The 22,825-nt window shown below is 40.6% G+C and overlaps 1 protein-coding gene and 1 non-coding gene across 2 annotated transcripts in view; one reads left to right on the forward strand and one right to left on the reverse strand.

The window, feature by feature from the left end:
• GABRA5 (gamma-aminobutyric acid type A receptor subunit alpha5) overlaps window positions 1–22,825 on the forward strand; it is a 73,133-nt gene that overhangs the window by 23,731 nt on the left and 26,577 nt on the right. The window contains exon 5 of the mRNA XM_062204565.1: window positions 20,740–20,822. Coding sequence (XP_062060549.1) covers window positions 20,740–20,822 — 83 coding nt within the window. The remainder of the gene's footprint in view (window positions 1–20,739; window positions 20,823–22,825) is intronic.
• LOC133770659 (U6 spliceosomal RNA) lies at window positions 12,982–13,086 on the reverse strand. Its single transcript, XR_009867366.1, has one exon. It is a non-coding gene; the product is annotated as a U6 spliceosomal RNA (small nuclear RNA).

Below are 22,825 nucleotides of genomic sequence, written 5' to 3' on the forward strand. Positions count from 1 at the left end.
CAGAGATGAACAAAGCTGATGTAGAGAGTGCAGTGCATCCCAGGGCCGTGGGAGCTTCTAAAGGGATTGGGGGAGGACTCTGTTGCCTTGTGGAAGACACGGCTTTGGGGATCAGCTTTCCAAGGGTAATCCAGAGTTTGGAGGTGATGTCACCTCCAGGCAAGGGATAAAGGCAGAAACCATGGAAGTGGGAGGAAACCACCAAGTCTACAACATTTTGGAGAAGGTTTGACAGACCCTACTGATGGACTTGACATGGATGATGGACAGGAGGTGTCAACTATAAGACAGGTCTGTCTTGCAAAGCTGGTGTTGTTCCAGAGATAATGACTTGAAGGAACATGATTCAAGGGAATAGGTGAATGGAAACACTTGAAGCAAACCAGGGCTTTCTTGAGAGAATCACAGCAATGTTGAATTTTGCTTTAAACATGATGCACTTGTGCAGTCTCTGAGATGACTAAAGGAAGATCCCCGGCACTGAGGAAGTAATCCAGTGGGATATTTTATGCTTGACACTCAGCCAAAGAGTGTGTGGCTATACCCTACTCATGCTGACCTGCAGAGACTGAGCCGTGGGCAGCAGGCATTCCAGGCCCTGCCTGTGCCCACATGACAGAGTGGCAGGTGGGAGCTGTTCCTGGCAGGATTAGAAGTGCGTGTACTGTACCAGTGCACCTGCATCACTCTGCTGTACCACAAGGCACAAGGCTATGTTCTGCACTGTATCAAGAATTTCAAATACCTCTAAAGGACATCACTCTTCCTCCCTCCCTGCGCTCTGATTTTTTGGTAGACGACTGGGCTTGTGGAAGTACTGGTATTGAGAATGTCAGGGCTAGCATAATAGCTGATTGTAAGTGCGTGTGTTTGGGGGCGGGGGCTGTTGGGAGTGCTGGGTAGGTGGGTGTGTGGAAGTGAATGTTTGCAGTGTGTGTTTATAATTGCACAAGTATTGTGTGTATGTGTGTGTGGTAAGGGGATAGGCTTTAATCTCCTGTCTAAAGCACACTATTGAATGGAGGAGGCAGGTGAGACAAGCAATCTGTTTGGGCTAATCTCCTCGCAAATTACCTTAAAGAAATAAGCAGTGAGAGCCGGCAGTGCATGGCTGCCTGCGGCCTCTGGCAGCCCTTCCTCTTGCACACTGCCTCCACCCATTTCAAGCTATGTATGTATGTGTATAAAATCAGCCATAGAAATGACAGCTTGCACATAAAATCCCAGAGGGGGAGGCAGATGTATTTGGGAAGAGCACAGCAGCAAAGGAAGAGTTGAGGCTGGTGGGGGCAGCGGGGGAGCTGACACCAGTGACATCTGCACCATGGCTTGGGGGAAGAGATGATGAGGGGCAGAATCTTCAGAGCACTGTCGACACAAGCCAGCAAGTGCAAAAGCAAAGATGTAGGAGTCAGGATGAGGTTCCTGTGCTTGACCAGGTGGGAGGAGAGAGGCCAAGGGGTAGCAAGACCTAAAAGTGGACAACAGCCAAGTCTGAGGTTGCTTGTATTCAGGGCTAATTGGTTTCAGTTGAGGCTTTAGGGAAATGTTAGGCCTTTCTTAACTTCCCTCCCAGGCTAGGTAATTCTCCATACATGCCCCACTCCTGCTCAAACGTCTATGACGACGCTACCACAGCTCCCTTTTGCAGGTGACAACCTAGCAAGATCAGATGCCAAAGCAAAGTGGCCACATGAAGAAGTCTTGCTGCAGACAGTACAGGGCAGGACCTATGGCCACGGACCCTCAAGCACAGCAGCCAAGCATTCACTTGGAACAGAATCAGAAAAAAGGCCACCTGTGAGGGCTCTAGGTGCCTATCTAACTACTACACTTCTCCCTGAATGCTTTTGTTGCTGCTTCTTATTCTTTTTTTTTTTTTTTAGATTTATTTTTTATTTATTTGAAAGACAGAGTTACAGAGAGAGAGAGATCTTCCATCCACTGGTTCACTCCCGAAATGGCCGCAATAGCAGAGGCTGGGCCAGGCTGAAGCCCGGAGCCTAGAGCCTCTTTCAGGTCTCCCACATGAGTGCAGGGACCCAAGCACCTGGGGTATCCTTCGCTGCTTTTCTCAGGCCAAAAGCAGGGAGATGGATTGGAAGTTTGGAGCAGCTAGGGCTCCCATGGGTACCCATATGGGATTCCAGCATTGCACGCAGTGACTTAACATGCTACATCACAATGCCATCCCTGCTTGTACTTCTAAGGAGAGACTAGCAAAATGTCTGCAATGTTAACTTTGCCTCCAGGAGAACCAGATGTTCATGCTGGTTCTTCCCCCTCACAGCCAACATCATCACATCGTTCTCATGGTAGGATTTTGACAGTCCCTGCAGGCATCCTACTGATTTGATGGGGTCCTCATGAGACGATGCAGGTAAAGCTGCTGGTACCATCCCTAGGACACCTGCTGCAGGAGGTGTTGCCCTGTGCATCCCTACCCCCACTACACACCACAGATAATTTTATCATAGCTGCAGACTGTTGAACTTTCTTTATCTCCTGTGTGAAAGTTGGCCCAACCTGATCAAGGAGGTTTTCCTGGCAAATCCAATTTCCCATTGGGTTCCCTCCATCTGAATCCCCTGCCCAGTGGCATTCTTGGTTGCATAAAGCTGTGTTTTCCTGGAGTCATTCCTTCCCCTCTCTTTAGGCAGGGTGCTAACCCTGTGATTTGTAGCTACTAGAGGTGTGTTATGTGCTGTCCCACAGGAGGTTGGCCATATTTTGCTGTATTCATAGATGACTGAACTGAAATTTGGACCCTTTCCAATTGCCTGGACACAGAGGCATGGCTGGGCCAACAGAACAGTGGGTTTCTCCAAGGTTTTCTTTCCTAGTCTTAGTTACTTGGGTTTCTGAAAATCCACATATTTGCCTGCATCCAATTTCTGTCTCTTTACAGGCATGCTTAAAAATATACTCTGATCCTAATTTCCTCCTCTGTGGTCCTGAGACCCTAGTGGCCCGTGGGATACCTCCTTGTGCACATCCTGCTGAGATCTGAAACTCAGATTTCTCACGTAGCTGTTTGCCTGGTTCTTCTTACTGTCTTCATAGCTTCATCTTTCCATAGAATATCAAATAGTTGGAATCATATAGAAGGTGGTCTTTTAGAATTGCTTCTTTACTTAGTATTATGCATTTAAATTTTCTCCATACCTTTTCATGGCTTCTAAAGGTTATCTTTTTAGCACTGGATAATATTCCATTGAGTGAATGTAATAATTAATTCATTCACCTTTGGAAAGACATTTTGATTGCTTCCAAGTTTTTGTGATTATAAATAAAGCTACTAAAATCTTTCATGGGGAGGTAAGTGGTATAAACATGGATTTTTAATTCTATTGATTAAATATCATAGGGCAAGGTTGCTGTGTCATATAAGAATTTAGTTTTGTAAAGGTATCTTCCAAAGTGACTACCGTTTTGCATTTACACCAGCAATTAGTGAGAGTTCCCATTGCCCCGTGTCCTGTCCAGCATTTGGTGCTGTCAGTGTTCTGGATTTGGGCCATTCTAGTAGGTGTGACCTCATTGCTGTTGTAATTTCTGTATCCCTGATGACATATGATGTGGGACATCCTATACTTGTTTGTTATGTCTATATTTTCTCTGATGAGGTTTTTAAAAATATCTTTCACCATTTTAATTAGATTATTTGCTTTCTATTGGTTGAATTTTAAGAGTTCTTCATATATTTTGGATAACATTACTTTATGAGATGTATCTTTTGCTACTGTTTTCTTCTAATCTGTGGCCTGTTTTTAAATTATTTGACAATGTCTTTCCTGACAGAAAATTTTAATTTTAATATTAATTCTTTAAATTGTTCATTTGAAAGAGAGAGAGAAAGAAAAAGGAGAAGAGACTCCTATATGCTGGTTCATTCTAAGATGCCCACAATGGTCCCAAGCTGGAGGTCAAAGCCCGTAGCCAGGAACTCAATCCAAATCTCCCACATAGGAGGAAGGAACTTAATAACTTGAGCCATATCTGCTGCCTCCCAGCGTTCACACTAGCAGGAAGCTACAGTCAGAAGCTGGAGCTTGGTATCAAATCCAGGCACTCCTGTATGGGAAATAGGTGTTCTAACTGGTGTCTTAACCACTAGGCCAAATTCCTGTACAGTATCAATTCATTTTTAATCAGCCATGCCTTTAGTGTCATATCTAAAACATCATTACATAACCCAGGGCCAATTAGAATCCCTCCTCTGTTCTAGTGATTATGTAGTTTTGCATTTATCATTTCATTGTGCGTTCCACTTTGAATTATTGTCAACTGTGTCAAGTGTGTGTTTGGATTCATCTGTACGCTTGTGGATGCCCATTTGTTCCAGCACCATTTATTGAAAAGACTGTCTTTCCTTCAGTGTATTGCTTTGGCTCTTGTGTCAAATATTAGTTGACTGTATTGTTGTAGGTCTTTTATGGACTCTGCTCTCTCCCATTCACCTATTTGTCTATTCTTTCAGCAATTTTACAGTGTCTTGATTATGGTAGAATTATAATAAGTATTGATGTTGAGTAGCGTCAGTCATCCAACTTTTTATTCTTCTGTATTGTACTGACTGTTCAGTCTTCCCTCTTTGTATAAACCTTAGAATCACTCTGTTGATATACACAGATAACTTACTCAGATTTTGAATCAGATGCCTTTGAATTTATAGATAAAGTTGGGAAGAACTGATGACAATATTGAGTTTTCCTAAGTGTGAACATGAACATTCTTGCTATTTGTTTCTTAGATTTCTTTCTTCCAAGTTTTCTCATATTTTTGTTAGATTTATACTTAGATATTTCACTATAGAATGCTAATATAAATCGCGTTATGTATTTAATTTAAAATCCCAGGGGTGAGCATTTAACATAGCAGTTAAAAATGCCACTTTGAGCATCCACATTCAGCACCAGAGTGCCCAGGTTTGAATTACAGCTCCTCTCTCAATACCAGCTTCCTGCTAACGCACACCCTGGGAGGTAGGAGGTGATGGCTTAAGTGGTTGGATCCCTGCTACCCATGTGGGAGACCCAAATTGAATTCTTGGCTCTGGGCTTGAGCCTGGCCCAACCCTAATATTTCTCTCTTTCTCCTTCTCCCCCTGCCCCCTACTCAAGCTTTCAAATTTAAAAAGGTTAAAATTCTACTTCTTCATTGCTGGCATATAAAATGTGCTTGAATTTTGTCCATTAACTTTGTGCCCAGCAAATTTGCTTGTTAGTTCCAGGATTTTTTTTTTATTATTGTTGTTGATGCTTTTTGGATTTTTACATGGACAATCATATCATCTGTGCCCAGGAGCAATTTTACTTATTTCTTTCTAACTTTGATAGCTTTTGATTCCTTTTCTTGCTTATTCCATTGACTAGAACTTCTATGAAGGTGTTGAAAAAGTGTTGACAGGAGACACTCTTGCATTGGTCCTGATCTTAGTGTGAAAGCTTCAAATTCCTCACTGTGAGGTATGATGTTAGCTGTAGGTTTCTATAGATATTTTTATGAAATGGATGAAATTTCCTTATATTCTGAGTTCATTGGAAGTTTTTATTATGAATGGTTGTTGAATTTTGTGCAGAGTTTTTATATGTGTTTATTGATATGATCATGTGATTGTTTTTTCTTTAGCCTATTGATAAGATTGATTATACTAATTCAGTCTTGAATGCTTCAGTGGCTAATTCTCTGGAATTTTTTTTATTCTTCATTTTGAAGGATGATTGTTGCTGGAAATAGAATTCTTGGTAGATAGTTTCTATTGTTCCTAGCACATTTAACATTTTATACTATTTCTTGGTCTTCCATGGATTCTGATGAAAACCAGTCACTAATCTTATTTAGGATCCCTTGTACATGATGATAAAAACAGCTTGGAAGAGTTCCTTCCTGTTCAATATTTTGGAACAGTTGGAAAAGTATTGGAATTAGTTCCTCCTTAAATGTTCTGTAGAAGTCAGTAGTAAAGCCATCAGGTCCTGGACTTTTCCTTGATGGAAAAATTTTTATTTTCATTACTGCTAATTATGGATCTGTTTAGATTTTATATCATCTTTATTTAATCTTTGTAGATTATATGTATCCAAGAATGTATCCATTTCTATGAGGTTTTCCAGTGTGTTAGCATTTAGGTTTTTTTAAGTTTCTTATTATTCTTTGTATTTCATTGGTGTGGATGGTAATGTCTCCTTTTTCATGTCAAATTTGGAGGGTTTTTTTTTTTGTTGTTGTTAGTCTGGCTGTTTGTCTATTTTGTTTATATTCTCAAAAAAAAAACTTTTTTTAAGATTTATTTTATTTATTTGGGTGCATGAGCCCAAGCACTTCAGCCATCTTCTGCTGCTTTCCCAGGCCATTACTGGGGAGCTGGATCAGAAGTGGAACAGCTGGGACTCAAACCCACACCCCAATGCTGGCATTGCAGGCAGTGGCTTAAATAACTACGCCAACTCTGGCCCCACACCTGATCTATTAAGCAGGTTATTGCTGGTTGTGTGGATACACATGAAAAATTAAACAAAGTATTTCCAGTCCTACATCACTCAGTACAATGCATTTATGAGAGGCATGAGTGTTTTAAAACAAAAGCCAAGACATAGCATATTAATATAGATTGATAAAGTTATCTTTTTTTGGATAAGAAATATGGTAACTTTCCAACATAAATACAAATTGTTGACATCTTCTTTCCCATGACTAAAGGAGAATGAGAAACCTAATAAATAGTGCAAGACTTGGAGCAATATTTAGTCCACGTAATTCTGGTAGTTGGTCTCTCATGTATCACTGTTTTACTCAAGCATAAATAATGAATCAATTAACCTTAAAATTACTTACAAACTCTGTAACTCAAGCTTCAAGTAAGTTGTAGAATTTGGGCACATTTCTTTAGAAAAATTTTTTAAAAATTGTTCATTTATTTATTTGAAAGGCACAGAAAAAAGAGAAAGACAGATGTACTGGTTCATTCCCCCAAATACCTGCAAACAGCTGAGGCTGGGCTAGACTGAAGCCAGGGGACAGACATCCCATCCAGGTCTCCCATGTGGGTCGCAGGGACCTAAGAACGTGGGCCATCCAGCTTCCTCCCAGGGTGCTCATTAGCAGGAAGGTGAAATCAAAGCAGAACCAGGGTTTTAACCTAGTCCAATATGGGATGTTGGACTCAGGCAGTCTTAAATACTGCCCCAAATATTTGCCCCATTGATCCATTTATAACAATACAGGCATTATGTATCTCAATAAAAGGCATTTTAAAAAATACAGAACTGTGTACTTGTATAAATTTAAACATACATCATTTTAGCATAATCATATTTGGAACACTTTAAAATTTTAGATAACAAGCTAAGTTCTGTTTTCTTAAAAGGATACTCTTCGCTGAATTTAATTCATTGTGTTTAAAATAGGTCATGGTGCTCTTTATTCTTCCAGCTCTGTATTGCTTACTCCCTGTCGCCTCACCTCAACAGGCTCTGCCAGACTTGGAGTCTTTATTAGAAGCAAAACCTCTGCTTTGCTTCGGAAGGGACCAGGATTAATGCTAAAGAAAAGTTCCCTTAGGGGGTTGGCTCACCAGGACAAGAACAGTGCAGCCCCTGAAAGAAAGGAGGCCTATAATTCTGGTCGAGATCAAATACAATTGCAATGAATCCACAAGGGGATTCACTGGACAGGGTCACATCATGGGACCAGAGCGTACATCATAGGCAGCAGAAGGGGGACTGCTAAGCCAGCCATCACTTGTGGGTTCCAGCATACACTGTTCCTCACTTAATGATGTTTATATTTTAAAAGCTCACATTTGTTTTCATCTTCAATTATCTTTATATAGAGAAGATCAGTTTAGTATATAGTAAGGATTTCAACAGTTTGCACCCACACAGACACACAAAGTGTAAAGTACTGTTTGAGTACTAGTTATAGCATTAATTCACATTGAACAACACATTAAGGACAGAGATCCTACATGGGGAATAAGTGCACAGTGACTCCTGCTGTTGACTTAACAAATTGACACTCTTGTTTATGGTGTCAGTAATCACCCTAGGCTCTTGTCATGAGTTGCCAAGGCTATGGAAGCCTTTTGAGTTCGCCGACTCCGATCTTATTCCGACAGGGTCATAGTCAAAGTGGAAGTTCTCGCCTCCCTTCAGAGAAAGGTTAAAAGCTCACATTTTTATATAGTTGGTTGACCTTTAGAGTATATTTTCCCTCAAAATATTATTATAAATTATAGCTAGGTTCCCAGTAAAATTGGCAATGCCTAACTGATAGGCATGGTACATCATGTTAGTGTTCATTTGTAAGAAAGAAAGCAAATGCGTTCCTCTGTGCTTTAACAAACAAGTTTGGATTTTCTTCTTGAGTGGAAGAGTACAAGGGAGAAAGCTCCAGTCAAACAGGGTTTGGGAATCAGGCAGAGCTCGTAGGAAAGTTCCTGCAAGACAAACAGAGCTATTTGCACAAGGTGGTTTCACAAAGCTCATGAAAAATGTCCACTACATTTGAATTCCATCCTTCTGTGAGCTTTCTGAAGCCCACTCCCCCATATTCCTAGTACTCATGACATTAAATACACACACATCAAACATGTATAGTCACCCTTTGGGGCCCTAGAGGATTGTCTCCAGCACCCACATGGGAAACAAATCCTGGGATGCTCAAGTCCCTTATATAATGGGGTTTAGTTTGTGAATCTATGAGTAACCTACACACACCATCTCATATATTTTAAATCATCTTTAGGTTACTTATACCTACTGCAATGTAAATGCTTGGTAAACAGTTGCTATACTTTTCTGTTTAGGGAATAATGACACACACAAAAATTATACATGCTCAGTACAGATATCATGCTTTTCCTAAATATCTTTGACTCATGTTTGACTGAACCCATGCATGCAGAACCCATGAGTCTAGAGGGCTGACTGTGTCTATGTCTGTTATAATCCTTTGGAATTGAAACTGCAAATAAACTGCTCTTCTTTTGTCACTCTTAAAGTGAGTCAAATATAGGAAATAAAAATATGTAATCCTGACCTGAACTTCCTTTCAAAGACCCCCACCCTAAGCACAAAAGTCTTCCTGGTGCATGGTGGGAATCTACAGTTCCATCATCTCTGTGGATGTGACTCAGACACAGACCAAAGAGAATGCTCCAGCAGCGCTCCTACTGGAGTGTTGAATTAGCCCTGCACGGCCTTATAGCTGCATGAATAATCCAACGGCATCATTGTGAGGCTACAGTACAGAAGCATGGTGCCTTTGGTAATGCCAGAGAAGCGGTGCCAATCTGCTGCATCTACAAATCCAGGAGGGTTTCAGATAGGGACAGCGCTGATGACTACAAAGTCATCTAAATTAAACATTAGTGTGCTCTTTTCGAGGACTCATAGGGGTGGGGCAATATCCTGACCATAACCCTTATTCTTTTCCTTAATATCAATCATAAGACACTATATTAACATTAGATTTCAAGAGTTCCTAAATAATTTTTACATATTGCCTGAGAGTCACGGGTGGCCTTGTTATGGCGAGGTCATGTTCCACGTGTGCAGTTCAGTAACTGAGCAGGTCAGGACACCTCACACGAGAGAACTATTTCATTATGCAGGTCTGGACCTTCATTGCACTGTGAGATATATATAAGTTGGTTAACATTACTAAATTTCTTTCCCAACTTTTGGAAATAATTTCTTTAATGTACATGGATGAGCAGGCATTGTGGCACAGTGGATGAAACTGCCACTTGGCTTTCCTACATCCCCTATTTGAGTCCTGATTCAAGTCCCAGCTATTTTACTTCCAATTTGTCTCCCTGCTAACACACCTGAGATGACAATAGAAGATGATCCAAGTAATTGGACCCCTGTCCCCACATGGGAAACCCTGATGGATATCCTGGCTCCTGGCTTCTGCCTGGCCCAGACCCAGCTGTTGTGGCCATTTGGAAAATTACCCAGCACATGAAAGATCTCCTTCTCTCTTTCTGCCTTTCAAATAAATAAGTCTTTTTTTTTTTAAGATTTATTTCATTTATTTGAAAGGCGTAATTACAGAGAGAGAAAGGGAGAGATTGAGAGATCCTCCATCTCTGGTTCACTCACTAAATGGCCACAACTCACAGCTCTGGACACCAGACATCTGAAATGGGTAAAATCAGCCATTGATGGGATTGACTGCCCTCTAGGAGAGCCTGTTTCCGTGCTTTTTCCATGTTGTGGGAGCTGCCTGTATTTTCTGCCCATAACCTGACATCACCCCCACCTCTGCTTCAAGCATCACATTTCATTCCCTGACTCTGATCCTCCTGTTTCTCTTTTGAGTAGTCTTTCGATTACACTAGGCCCACTCAGATAATCCAAGATAACCTCCAGGTCTCCAGCACCTTAACATAATCCCATCTGAAAAGTCCTTTTTGATATGCAGAGTAATATATTTACAAATAGTAAGGAGTAGGACATCTTGGTGGGGGACATTTTGCCCACAACAGTGTGCATTTTGGATCTCCCCAAATTGATGCCCATCCCACATGCAAAAATCCATTTATCCATCACAGTAGCCTCAAAAACCCAACCCATTACAGCATCAAATCAAGATACAAATATCTCAACTAAATCTTATCAACTCATAAGTTCCATATCTCATCATCTGAATCATACATCAGCTGTGCGTGAGGATCTAGAGAGGATTTGTCCTGTGGTGCAGTTCTGCTCCTTCTGTGAATTTATGGGACTCAAGAAACAAATTACATGGCCCCTAAATATAATGCTGGCACAGGTATAGGATAACAGTAATAAATATTCCCATTTGAAATGGGAGAAAATGGCAGGAAAAAAGGAAGCACCACTCCCAATACAGTTCTAAATCCTGCACATAAACAATAGGTCTCAAGGTCCAGGAGCAATTTTCTGTGATTTGAAGCTCTGCCCTCTGGATCCAGGGCTCTGACCTTGCACTTGCCTTTTCCATAAGGGGTAGTTATGTGTTTGCAGCTGAGTAATTGTTCCAACCCATTTTTGCCTGTAGAATGTTGGGAGTCTGGCAGCCTTCCTTTATTTGACCTCTCTGCCCCTTTCAGGATAACCTAACAATGTTTCTACTGGTATCAAATTCTCAAGAATCTAATGGCATTTTGTTTTTTAAGCCAGAGAAGGGAGTTCCCTAAAAGCCGCTGAGCTTCAGCATGTAAGGGCCTCAGAGACATTCATCTGGTTCCGTGGGCCAGCCAAGGTGCTAAGAAGATACCAATTCCCTCTTGTCTCCTTTTTCCCACTCTACAGCCCCTTTGCAGAAGTGGAGTTGGAAGTGAATGGAGTGGGTCTGACTGGGGAAGAATCCAGGCAGGTCAAGTCCTGATGTGAGCAGTGCTGGCTGAGACCTCCCCACATTGGGACCTATTCTTGCCAGGCTGTTTCTTGCCAGAAAGTGGGGCTGGGACCCACACATGAGCCAAAGGACATCTTTGGGGTGCTGGAGTTTGAGGGAAGGACATGTTGACTGGCTTGTATTTGGGGTCTGTAGTCAGTTCTCCTTCCCCCAGGCCAGTTCCCTTTCCCTGGCCCTTCCTTCCATCTCTAACCCTACTTTCCCCCTAAGGTTTTAGGAATTAAGGGACCAAAAGGAAGGGGCAGCCCCTGGAGATTAGATCTGCACACCTCACAGCAAGGCATATTTGGGATGTACAGCACTTGCATGGTACCTGGGGGTTGACAGGGGAGGAGCAGGGATGGGGTGGAGAGAGGACTGTAGAGACCAATTCCTGGACCCATTTGTAGCCTGCTGGGGACACAAGGGAGGTACCAATTAAAAGCTGCTAAATAAGGCTCCATGTAGAGGGCGTTAAGGGACAACTGGAGCTGGGCAGAGGGCATGAGTGCCCTACACTCACTGCCCAGAAGGGCACAACCACCATTGCACCTGTGGGAACCCTGTGGCCAGGCCCCCACACTGCTGAGAGGCTGGGCCCATGGCCCCAAGGATCTTTGTTCACAAAGCACAAGGTTCCCAAGCCCCTCCTTTCTTCTTTCTGTGCTGGACCCAGGCCCTGCCTACTCCCCTGTGATAATCTGCCCCTCCTCCTCTGAGGCCCATGTGTATGCATACCTCAAGTGCTAATTTCATCTCTGTTCCTGGCTTTTGCCATGAACTGTAGACCCAGTATCCACAAAGAGCACTCTGGGTAAGTGAATCCTCTGACCTGACTTTCCAGAGGCATTGGCCATGGTGTACTAACCACACCCTTGTTTTTCCTTGAGGAAGACCATGCCTCCCTAACAGTAAATCTCCTACTTCTGCAAGCCTCTGCTGTAACCTGGACAGAGTGACAATTTTTCAAATCTTCAAGTCTGGTTTCGTCTTTGGCAGCCATTTTTACCTCAGTCTATCTCCCCCATTTTACTATAAACAGTAGAAAGAAAACAATCCGGAGCTTCATCACGTTGCTGTGGTTTTTTGTTCCTTTTGATGTTCCAGGAGATCTCATGTTTACTGAGAAGTGCAATGAAGAAAGGCAATGCCCTTTCTTCATTGGCTGAACAAGAGACTGAAGAAACATTCACCACACATTTTAGGATGTTTTTGTGTCCAAAATGCATTTCTGTAAACAAGTTTTTAACCACTGCTCTCAGCCTTGAAATCCAATCAGTCCTGATTTAATCAGTATAATGTACAAGAACAGAACATCTCTTAGGATGCCTAGTACTTAACTTTGAGTATAAAGGAGTCAGAGAAAGTGAACCACCCTAAGGACACAACTTTGGGTAGCACTTAAACTCTCCTAGACAAAAATTCTTTATAATAGTGTTCTTCTAGTTCACAAGGAAAAATCAAATCCCCACGTTCTGAGGTGGGTGCCTAAAACTTCACAGCTCCAGTGTTCTCTAAGTGCAATATCAAAGTGAGAAGAGGGAAAGGTATGCAAATTAGAGAAAACTATCTGCACATACAGACTTAAAATCTGAAAAGCAAAATAAGACAAAAAATATAGACCACTTCTGAATTTGCATATCATACTTGGGCAGGGGCCATGCTAATCTCTGTGGTGTTTCAATTTTAGTATATGTGCTGGCAAAGTGTGCAGCAACACTTTGCTTTGAAATCTCATCTGAGTATTAAATTGTATCATTATATTAGTTTCCAAAGTCTTACATAATATTTACTACAAACTTGGTGGCTTAAAACTATTCAAACTCTCTTCCGTTTCTGGAAGTTGAGTCTGAAATCAGATTTTCTGGGGGTACATTCCTTCTGGAGGCCCAAGGGAATAATGTGCTGTCTATTCCTAGAGTTGCAGGTCTTATATTCCTTGGCCCAGAGCTCCTATGCATGTCTTCAAAGCCAGCAGGGCTTTGAATTTTTACATCTCTCTTTTTTCATCATATCACCTCCTCTTTTCTCTGTGTGTTTAATCTCCTTTACATCTCTCCTGTAAGGACGTCTGTGATTGCATTTAGTGGCTTCCTGGTTGTGACTCCATATCAAGACCCTAAACTTAATCACAACTCAAAGACCCGTTTTCCTTATCCTGATATCGTTGTGGGCCATTGGAGAGTCCACTACAATGTTTCTAAGTTCTAGTTTCTACGGAATAGCAGGCACAATTCACCTAAATTTTCTTTTGCAGTGTAAAAGAAAGATCTTTTTTCCTATGGTTTCTGACAACATGCTCTACATTTCCTGCAGAGCCCTCATCAGCAAGGCCTTTAATGCCCATATTTTTACCAATGTCCCATTTGATGGACATGTAAATGTTCTCTAAGGCAGTAGGTTTCCTCCACCTGCTCCTCCCTTCCTTGTCAGTCATCACTACAGAATTATTAATACCCATACATCTATTCACAGTGGGGCCAAGGCAATCTGGGCTTTTTCTATCATGCGTTTTAAAATGCTTCCAGTCTCTACCTACTGTCAAATTCCAAACTCATGGCTTATTTTTTAGGTATTTGCTATAGCAACATACCACTTCTGGGTACTAGAATTTATCTTGGTTTCCTATTGATGCTGTAACAAATTATCACAAATGATTTTTTCAAATTACAACATATTTATTGCATTGCCTTATAGTGCTGGAGATCAGAAGTCAAAGAGTACAATCAATGGTGGTGGCATAATTTCCTTTCTTCCGGAAGCTCTAAATGACAGTTTGTTCCTTGTGTCTTCTGGTTCCTGGAGGAAAACTGCATTCCACTGGACTCCTGGACACATCACTCTTTCTTCTGTTTCCATCATCCCTGTCCTTATCAGAACCTGACACTCTTGCCTTGCTCATATAAGGAGCGCATGAATAATCCATTATAAACCCCCAAACCTAAGCCCCTTTAGTTAATCACATCTTCACAGCCCTTTTCCATGTAAGGTGACGTATTAGGGATTTTGTACATTGACATGGATGTATTTGCAATTCCATCATTTTACCTACCTCCATCACATTTTCTACTGCATGGATATCTATTTGTGTGTGAATGAGAAAGGCTCAAATCTGAATAGAATATTGGGTAGAAATCTGGACACTTATGTTTGTAAAAAACAAAGATGTATGTATTTGAAACTCAAAGCCACAAAAAGAAAGAGAGCGAGAGACATAGATAGAGACAGAGACAGAACTTCAATCTTCTGGTTCACTCCCCAGATGGCTTCAGTAGCCAGGGCTTAACCAGGAGGCGAAGCTGAGAGCTAGGAGCTTCATCAAGGTCTCCCATGTGGATGCCAGGGCCCAAACATTCGGACCATCCCCTCTACTGCTTTCCCAGCCCATTAGCAAGGAGCTGGATTGGAAGTGGTGCTACTGGGACCCAAACCAGCGCACCATATGGGATGCCGATGTCACAGTCAGCAGCTTTACCCACTATGCCACAACTCCAGCCCCTGGAAACTTTAATTATCTCATTGTCACTTAACTCCTGATCTTGATCAAAGCTGTTGATTCCCATTTTCATACTTATCAATTATTTTTTCAGGGGATAAAATAAGCTGTTAGTGTCTTTGTTTTCAAGTGGAAAGATTGTACCAGAGAAGTTAGACAGTTTCACAGAGGGCATGCAATTCGTTAGTGGCACTGCTACTCTAGAACCTTGCTGTTTTAACCATTAAGAAAACTCCTCACCTGTCAGTTGCCCCTGATCAAGCAAAGAGCTCTCTGGTGAGTTCAGGTTCTTAAATACTCAATTAGGATGATATAAATCCACATTGAAACAATGATCTGAGATAACAAACTGCCCTTTCCTTTGCCCTGAAATTACAATGTTGTTCACCAATAGAACATTATCCTCCAGTAACTTGATGCTTGGATATCTTAACAGGAATTGAAACTAAAACAGAAATGGGACCTTTGAAAAAAATACTGAATTCCTAATCTACCAGTAATTTAGTGAACTTCTACCAGAGGCAAGTTCTTCAACCTTTAGAGCTTTATTTTTCTTATCTGAAACAAGAAAGTTTTGAGGCCATGACCTCTTCGGCTCTTTTGAACTGTGGCAGTCAGCCAGCCATTCCACAGAGGGCTTTGGTCTCACTCTGTGTGGAGGAGGTTAGTTATTCATCAAGGCACTCTACATTTCAAAGTCCCCAAGAATAAAAAGTCTCTCCTTATCTAGAGATATTTTTGAGCATTGTAAAAGTATAGGCCACATTTGAAGTGTTTAAAAGTATCACAAATTTAAATTTATTCTCTTACTTAGACTGGAACAATAGCTATTTAGGGATTTATCTGAATAATACATTCATTTGGTAGATAGTATCTACCATCACAGATGAAGTATACTTTTCTGAGCCCGAGAATTATAATTCTAAGGAGCTCTCTAAAACAGGACTAATCCATGAAGCTCTGATGATTATTGAGATAGTAATTATAGGATCATTGTCTTTTCAAAGTTTTCACTAAGATTTGTTTTTCTTTAAAAGAGGTAGATGGGGGTCTTTTGTTTTGTTTTGTTTGTTTTTTTCCCAAAGAAACCTTTTATTTAAGGAATACAGACTTCATGCATTTTGTAAGTACTTTAGGAATATAGTGATTCTTCCTATCATACCCACTCTCCCACCCACACTCCCACCTCTCCTCCTCCTCCCTCTCCCATTCCCAGTCCCATTCTCCACTAAGATTCATTCTCAATTAACTTTATGCACAGAAGACCAACTCTATACTGAGTAAAGAGTTCAACAATTTTCCCACACACAAAAAAATTGTTCCTCAATAGTCAATGCAATGGCTGTTCAAAGTCATTGCATCTTGAAGTTAATTTCACTCCTTTTTTATTTTTTTAGAAACTTCAAGGAAGCATCCAAGAATGATACATCTTTGTGAGCACTTATCCATAATTATAATATAACTCTTTGAGGACAGAGGTCCTGCATGGGAAGTTAGTGCACAGTGAATCCTGTTATTAATTCAACAATTAACATCTTTTGTATGACATCAGTGATCACTGAAGGCTCTTGACATGAGCTGCCTAGGCTATGGAAGCCTTTTGAATCCACAAACTCTGTCAGTATTTAGAAAAGGCCATAAGCAAAGTGGAAGTTATCTCAATCCTTCAGAGAAAAGTACATCCTTCTTTGATGACCACTTCTTTCCACTGGGGACTCATGAAGCGGGTGTTTTTAGATCAGGCTAAACTCTGTCCACCCGACTCTGCACACACTGCTGTTCCCCTGCCCATATATAGGTACACACACACACACACACGATACGCAAAAAGCAGACTCCTTGAAATATATTCCTTATCAAAACATCATCTTTAGATGTTAACAGTGCAGTGATCTTCAGAACGTGAGCAGGTCTCAGAACCAAACAGTCAAAGTGACACCCACCATGGCAGAAAGAGAGGTCCTGGCCAGGAAAGGAGGAAGAATAAATTAGGAATGAAAAGAGTATCTGAGGAGAGAATAAAATTTCTTTGGGTGGAGGGGGCTGCTCTCTGGAGCAGTGGCAAACAGCAGATGCTCCAGGTCATGGCACCTGCAGATGCCACGTGGACTGAAGCAGAGTACCAGGTCCAGGCAGCAGGAAGAGTGACTAACAATGTGCCAGGTTGTCAAGAACTCAGCTAACAGGACTGGCTTCTAGGCAGCCTACAGATTCATTGGAAAATGAATGTTTGCTGGTGTCAGAAATCACCTCGTATGAGCTGTCAAACATCATGTGTCTGGAGAGAAGGCTCTGCCATTGAGACACCATCTCCACATCTACTCTGATGATGAGAAGGGGACCCAGAAAGTTGTTAACATGTCAGGACGTGCAAAGACAAGAGCTGGGTCTGCTGGGCTACCGTCTCCCAGTGGTGGGTCCATAGGGGATTCTGGTTACACTATGTCCATACATTGCTGCAAGAGAGGACACAGACCACCACAAAGAATGACTCCTAATTAGAAGAGTTCTCCTCTCAACTCCCACAGCACATTTTTTATTGTGCTCATTTTCACATTTATTCCTTTGTCCCTGGTATCATAGCTTCATATGTATTCCTTATTTCCCTCCTAAAATTTTGCTTCATAAAGAAATTCTAGATTATCTAGAGAGCTCATTGTGATTTTGTCCTCTAGAACACATTTGACTCATTTAAATTCTGTTTCAGTATTGCTTTACTTAACAAATTATTTAAGTTCACTCTCAACCATATAAAGGGATGATTCCCTTTGAGTTGGTTGAAGATCACCCTTAGGTTTCTTAAATCCTGGTTTTCCTAATTTTAGTAAGTAATTATTTACCTAACCTATTTTATAATCTGTATTAATAGCCCCTTTTCATAATTTATTATCAAAGTGTCCATTTCAGATTATTTATCATGTCCAATAATGTGAAAATCTAGCACCAATTAATGGGTCATTTATACAAACACACAAATACCCTTATGTACTATAAATAAATATATAACCTTTCAAAATCATGATTATGTAGAGATTTTGGTGGTGTTGGAAACACTATTCTATTGTAAATATAAAAATGACAGAATTGTATACATCAATATACCACATGAAATTATACATGAAATTTTAATTATTTGCTATTTTCTTCTTTACACTTATGCATTTTTTTTTCTGTGAACATGTGAATGGACTTCAAAATGTTTGTGGAAAAATAGAATTGAGATACGTTCGTTTTCGTACAAAAATATTTTGAAACCCATGCATTGTTTCTGTCATAACACATATATTCCATGATGTTTTTGAAATCCCCTCATTTGTGGAATATTTAAAAAATCAATTCCTTACCTAAATGGAGGACTTTTTTTTAAGAGCTGACTTCTTTTTAAATGCATTTATTTGTTTATGATTTGGAAGTTAGAGAGAGACAAAGAGAGATCCTCCATCTTCTGGTTCACTCTACAAATTCCCACAAAAGCTGAAGCTAGACCAGACTAAAGTCAAGAGCCAGAAAAAAAAAAAAAAAAGGGCCGGCGCCGCGGCTCACTAGGCTAATCCTCCGCCTGCGGCGCCGGCATACCGGGTTCTAGTCCCGGTCAGGGCACCGGATCCTGTCCCGGTTGCCCCTCTTCCAGGCCAGCTCTCTGCTGTGGCCAGGGAGTGCAGTGGAGGATGGCCCAAGTCCTTGGGCCCTGCACCCCTTGGGAGACCAGGAGAAGCACCTGGCTCCTGCCATCGGATCAGCGCGGTGCGCCGGCTGCAGCGCGCCTACCGTGGCAGCCATTGGAGGGTGAACCAACGGCAAAAGGAAGACCTTTCTCTCTGTCTCTCACTGTCCACTCTGCCTGTCAAAAAAAAAAAAAAAAAAAAAAAAAAAAGAGCCAGGAGGAACTCAAGCTGGATATCTCACATGAGCAGCAGGGACCTAACTAGTTGAACCATCACCTGCTGTTTCCCAGGGTGTGGAGTAGCAGGAATCTGGAATTTGAAGCAGAGCTAAGATTCAGATTCAGGCCCTCTGATGTGCATAAAAGCATCCCAACTGGTGTCTTAACAGCTATGCCAAATGCTCACTCCTGAATGTGGTATACTCTACCCATCTGCACTCACAGTCCTTGGTGAATCGCTCCACCCATGGGGGAAATGTCCTTCAAATTCTTCTTCTTGATGAATACACAACTCCCTTCCACTGATACATATTTTAGCTTTATTAATAAAATATATACATTGACTGCTCAGTCTGCAATTGTAAGTGTGAATTATGTGCCCAATTTAACATCAATGGATTAGTCTATTTTAACAGAAAGGAGTAAAGGCAAAATAAATGATTTTTTTTCATTTTGATCTCATCCCAGGTACATAGGTAACATCAAGACTTAATGTAATAAAAAATGAGCACTAGCTAATGTAGCATTGAATTATTTACACTGCAAATAGAATTTTTACGTGCATTTGGATTTGAATGTTTTGTATATTGATTTTGTTATATGTAATTTTATTTTAAATAATAGAATAACTAAGAAACAAAACACAAGTCCATTAATAAAATTTATATTTGTACCTAATTAGTAAAGTCACTTTACAAATTAAAAAAAAAAGTATCTTTCTATTTTCTGTTACAATAACAAAATATTTGATCCTGAATATATAAAGAAAAGATATTTTCTCAGCTCACAATTTTGCAGGCTGAAAGTCCAAGATCCAGCAGCTTCATTGATTTGGCTTCTGGCAGGAGCCCTGTAGCAAATTGCATCACAGTGGCAGCAGTGTGTGGGGCAGAGAGCACATGGTGAGACAGAAAGCCAGGGAGATACAGAGGCCAGTCTGGCTGTTTTTGTAAGATCCTATGCTTATGAGAATGAACCAGAGCCCTACAAGAACTACATTAATCCCTTCTGAGGCTGATGCTCCCCGTGACCCAACCATCTGCACACCAAGCTTCCAACAGTTGAATTTCTGAAGGACACATGCAAATCGTATCCAGAACATAACAGCACCACAGTGTGGGGACTCTGGAAATGCACTTGCTTCTTACAAAGCGCAGCCCATGGTCTTGCAGCAGGTGGTGAATGCCTTTAGGGACCTCTGCAGCCAGGGCTGGCAGCCTGAGCTCCAGTCACAGCTGCACCACTGAGTAGCTCTCTGCTTCTTGGTCCAATTTCTTACTCTTCAAACTTAACTGGGATGGTCATAGCAATGCCATTACACTATTTTAATAAAATGAGTTAGTGCAGGTAAAGCACTTAACACAGTGTCTGGCATGGGCACCTTAGCTATTGTGACCATGTGTATTGTAGTTATGCTGACAACAGTAGTGATTGGTGGTGTTATTATTTGGAAGACTAGACTTGGATTAATAATAACATTAATTAAATTTCACCAGAAAAATATTCTTATATACAAATTCATTATGGTACAGCTTTACACCACAGACCAATTATACAACTATTATAAACAGGTTCTCCAAAAAATTTTGGACTGTACATTTTTCCTATATTTGCAATTTTTGAGCTTATAAACTATATGAGAAAATGTGTATATTTTCAGTGAATGTTCTGAGATAATGGGTAAAGAATGGAAAACAAAGAATAAATAATTTAAAGACACTTACATTGTTTCAGAAGTGATGATATATGCACACACACACACACAGCCATAGAACTCCTGAATAGATTTTATTTATGCCCTGTTTCTGAATGATAGTCACCTACTACACAGCACAGGTAATTTGGTGGAGTTACTTTACAAAATTTATTAATGGACATTACTGAAAATGGTGAATAAAATACTCAATACAGCTTTCTGGGACATGGTGTTTTGTTAATAAAGTGCCATCGTTAGTGAGTCACTTACACGTCTTCATTTCTTATTTTTCAGCTTGACCATTTCTGCCGAATGTCCCATGCAACTCGAAGACTTCCCGATGGATGCACATGCTTGCCCTCTGAAATTCGGCAGCTGTAAGTTATTTTCACAAGTAAGAGCCATGGATATACTTTGGGGTACATTCCACATTCTTTCAGAAGCTTTTTGCTCCAACTGCACAATATGATGCAGTCTGTTTAAGAAGATGGAAGAAAGCTTTGTCTTCACCTATGTTTGTCTGTAAAATGGGAACCTGAACAGCTGATCAGCACACATCACAGAGTAGGATACACAGAGACTGTGAGTGAAGGCACTGAACAATCTGGAATGTGCTTCCCTGACAGTTTCTTCCCAGAGCCTCAGCTGGCTGTTGGTTCTTGTGTTCACTCCTCAAATTATGAGTCTTTCACTCCAGGAGGGGATCCCAGTTTTCAGTACATTTTGTTGTATTGTTGTCTTTGCTATGTGAACTCACTTCTTCTAGAATGTTCCATAGAGCAACGACCTTGTTGGTCATGTTCATAGTGACTGTTCAACAGGAACACTCAGCTCTTTAGGGAAATATGTGTTGCTTGCTTGAACAAATTGTTCATATCAAAATACATTAAGTATACGTGTTCCCAATTCTAGCCGATAATCCTGGATTCCAGCCATTCCAGACAACGTGGTAGCATTGACCCCAGTACGTGCTGTCAGCATCATCTCCACTTCTGTGACATTTGGAGCACAGTTGGAACTGATCTACTAATTCTTTCTTTTTACTGTGCTGCTACTATGTGAAATTTTCATTTCTGAAAGCAGGATGTTCTCTTTGAGATAAAGCACCAAAGTTACATGAGTTTTGGTCCTGGTTTTCTCAATCCTTTGCTGAGTGGCTATGAGCAAGATATTTAGCCCAAGATTCTTTCCTCGTTTGAAAATGGATGCAAGCTGTTTTAAACTGGCAGGTAACACCGGTTGAAGTGCTCAAAAACTATTCATTACCCTCACCATCATAAAAGCTCATTGTATTCATGTCTCATAATTATAAATTCTCCTTCCTGGATCATTTTTATTCTTAGGGAACTAATATTGTATCAAATATTGTGAAACTAGTTTCTTCTTTTATACTTGCTTAGGGTATCTTTTCATATCTTTTTTTTCCCTAAATTTCCTGTTTTATGACATGCCCAACTTAAGAATTTTCCTGTCATAATGCAGGATATAATCCATTTTCATTGCTATGATAATAAGAATATTCTAAAATATTCCTGAGGTATTTATTTTTCTAAGTGTAAAATTCATTATTTTTATCGTTTCACTGCTTGTCCTTTCCTTTTTAAAAAACGAAACTGTTAATAAAAGAGACTATCATTTCCCCATTTTGTATCCTTGACACCCTTCAAAAATCAGGTGAACATAAATGCATAGATTACTTTCTAGGTTTTCTATTCTGCCCCATTGGTCTGTGTGTGCTATAATGTTTGAGTTACTGTAACTTTTTAATACATTTTAGAATTAAGAACTGTGATTCCTCCAACTCTGTTTTTCTTTTCTTAAAATTGCTTTGGATATTCAAAGGCTTTTGTGATCCCATTATGAATTTTCAGATTCCTTTTTCTATTTCTGTAAAAACTGATAGTGGGATTATGTTGAGTCTGCGGATCACTTAAGTAGTTTGGACATTTTGACAATACCAAGAGAGAGGGACATCTTTCCATTTGTCTGTGTTACTTAATGTCTTTCATCAGTAATTTGAACTTTTCTATGTAACATTTTTTACTGTTTTCATTAAGCTTATTGTTAAGTATTTTGTTCGTTTAATGCTATTGTAAATGAGATTTTTAAAAATTTCTTTCACTCATTTTATATTATTATGAGAGAGGCAGAGAGTGTCAGAGAGAGATATATAGACAGATAGCCCGTCTGCTGGTTCACTTCCTAAATGCCCTCAGTGGCCAAGGCTGGGAACTCATTCCAGGTCTTCTACGTGGATGGTGGGGACCCAGATACTTGGGCCATCACTGCTGCCTCCAGGGTCCTCATTTGTAAGAAGCTTAGGTCAGGATCCAGAGCCTGGACTCAAACTCAGGTACTTTGATATAGGGTGCAAGTATCT

This window comes from Lepus europaeus, chromosome 11 (assembly GCF_033115175.1).
Source record: "Lepus europaeus isolate LE1 chromosome 11, mLepTim1.pri, whole genome shotgun sequence".
NCBI classification, from domain to species: Eukaryota; Metazoa; Chordata; class Mammalia; order Lagomorpha; family Leporidae; genus Lepus; species Lepus europaeus.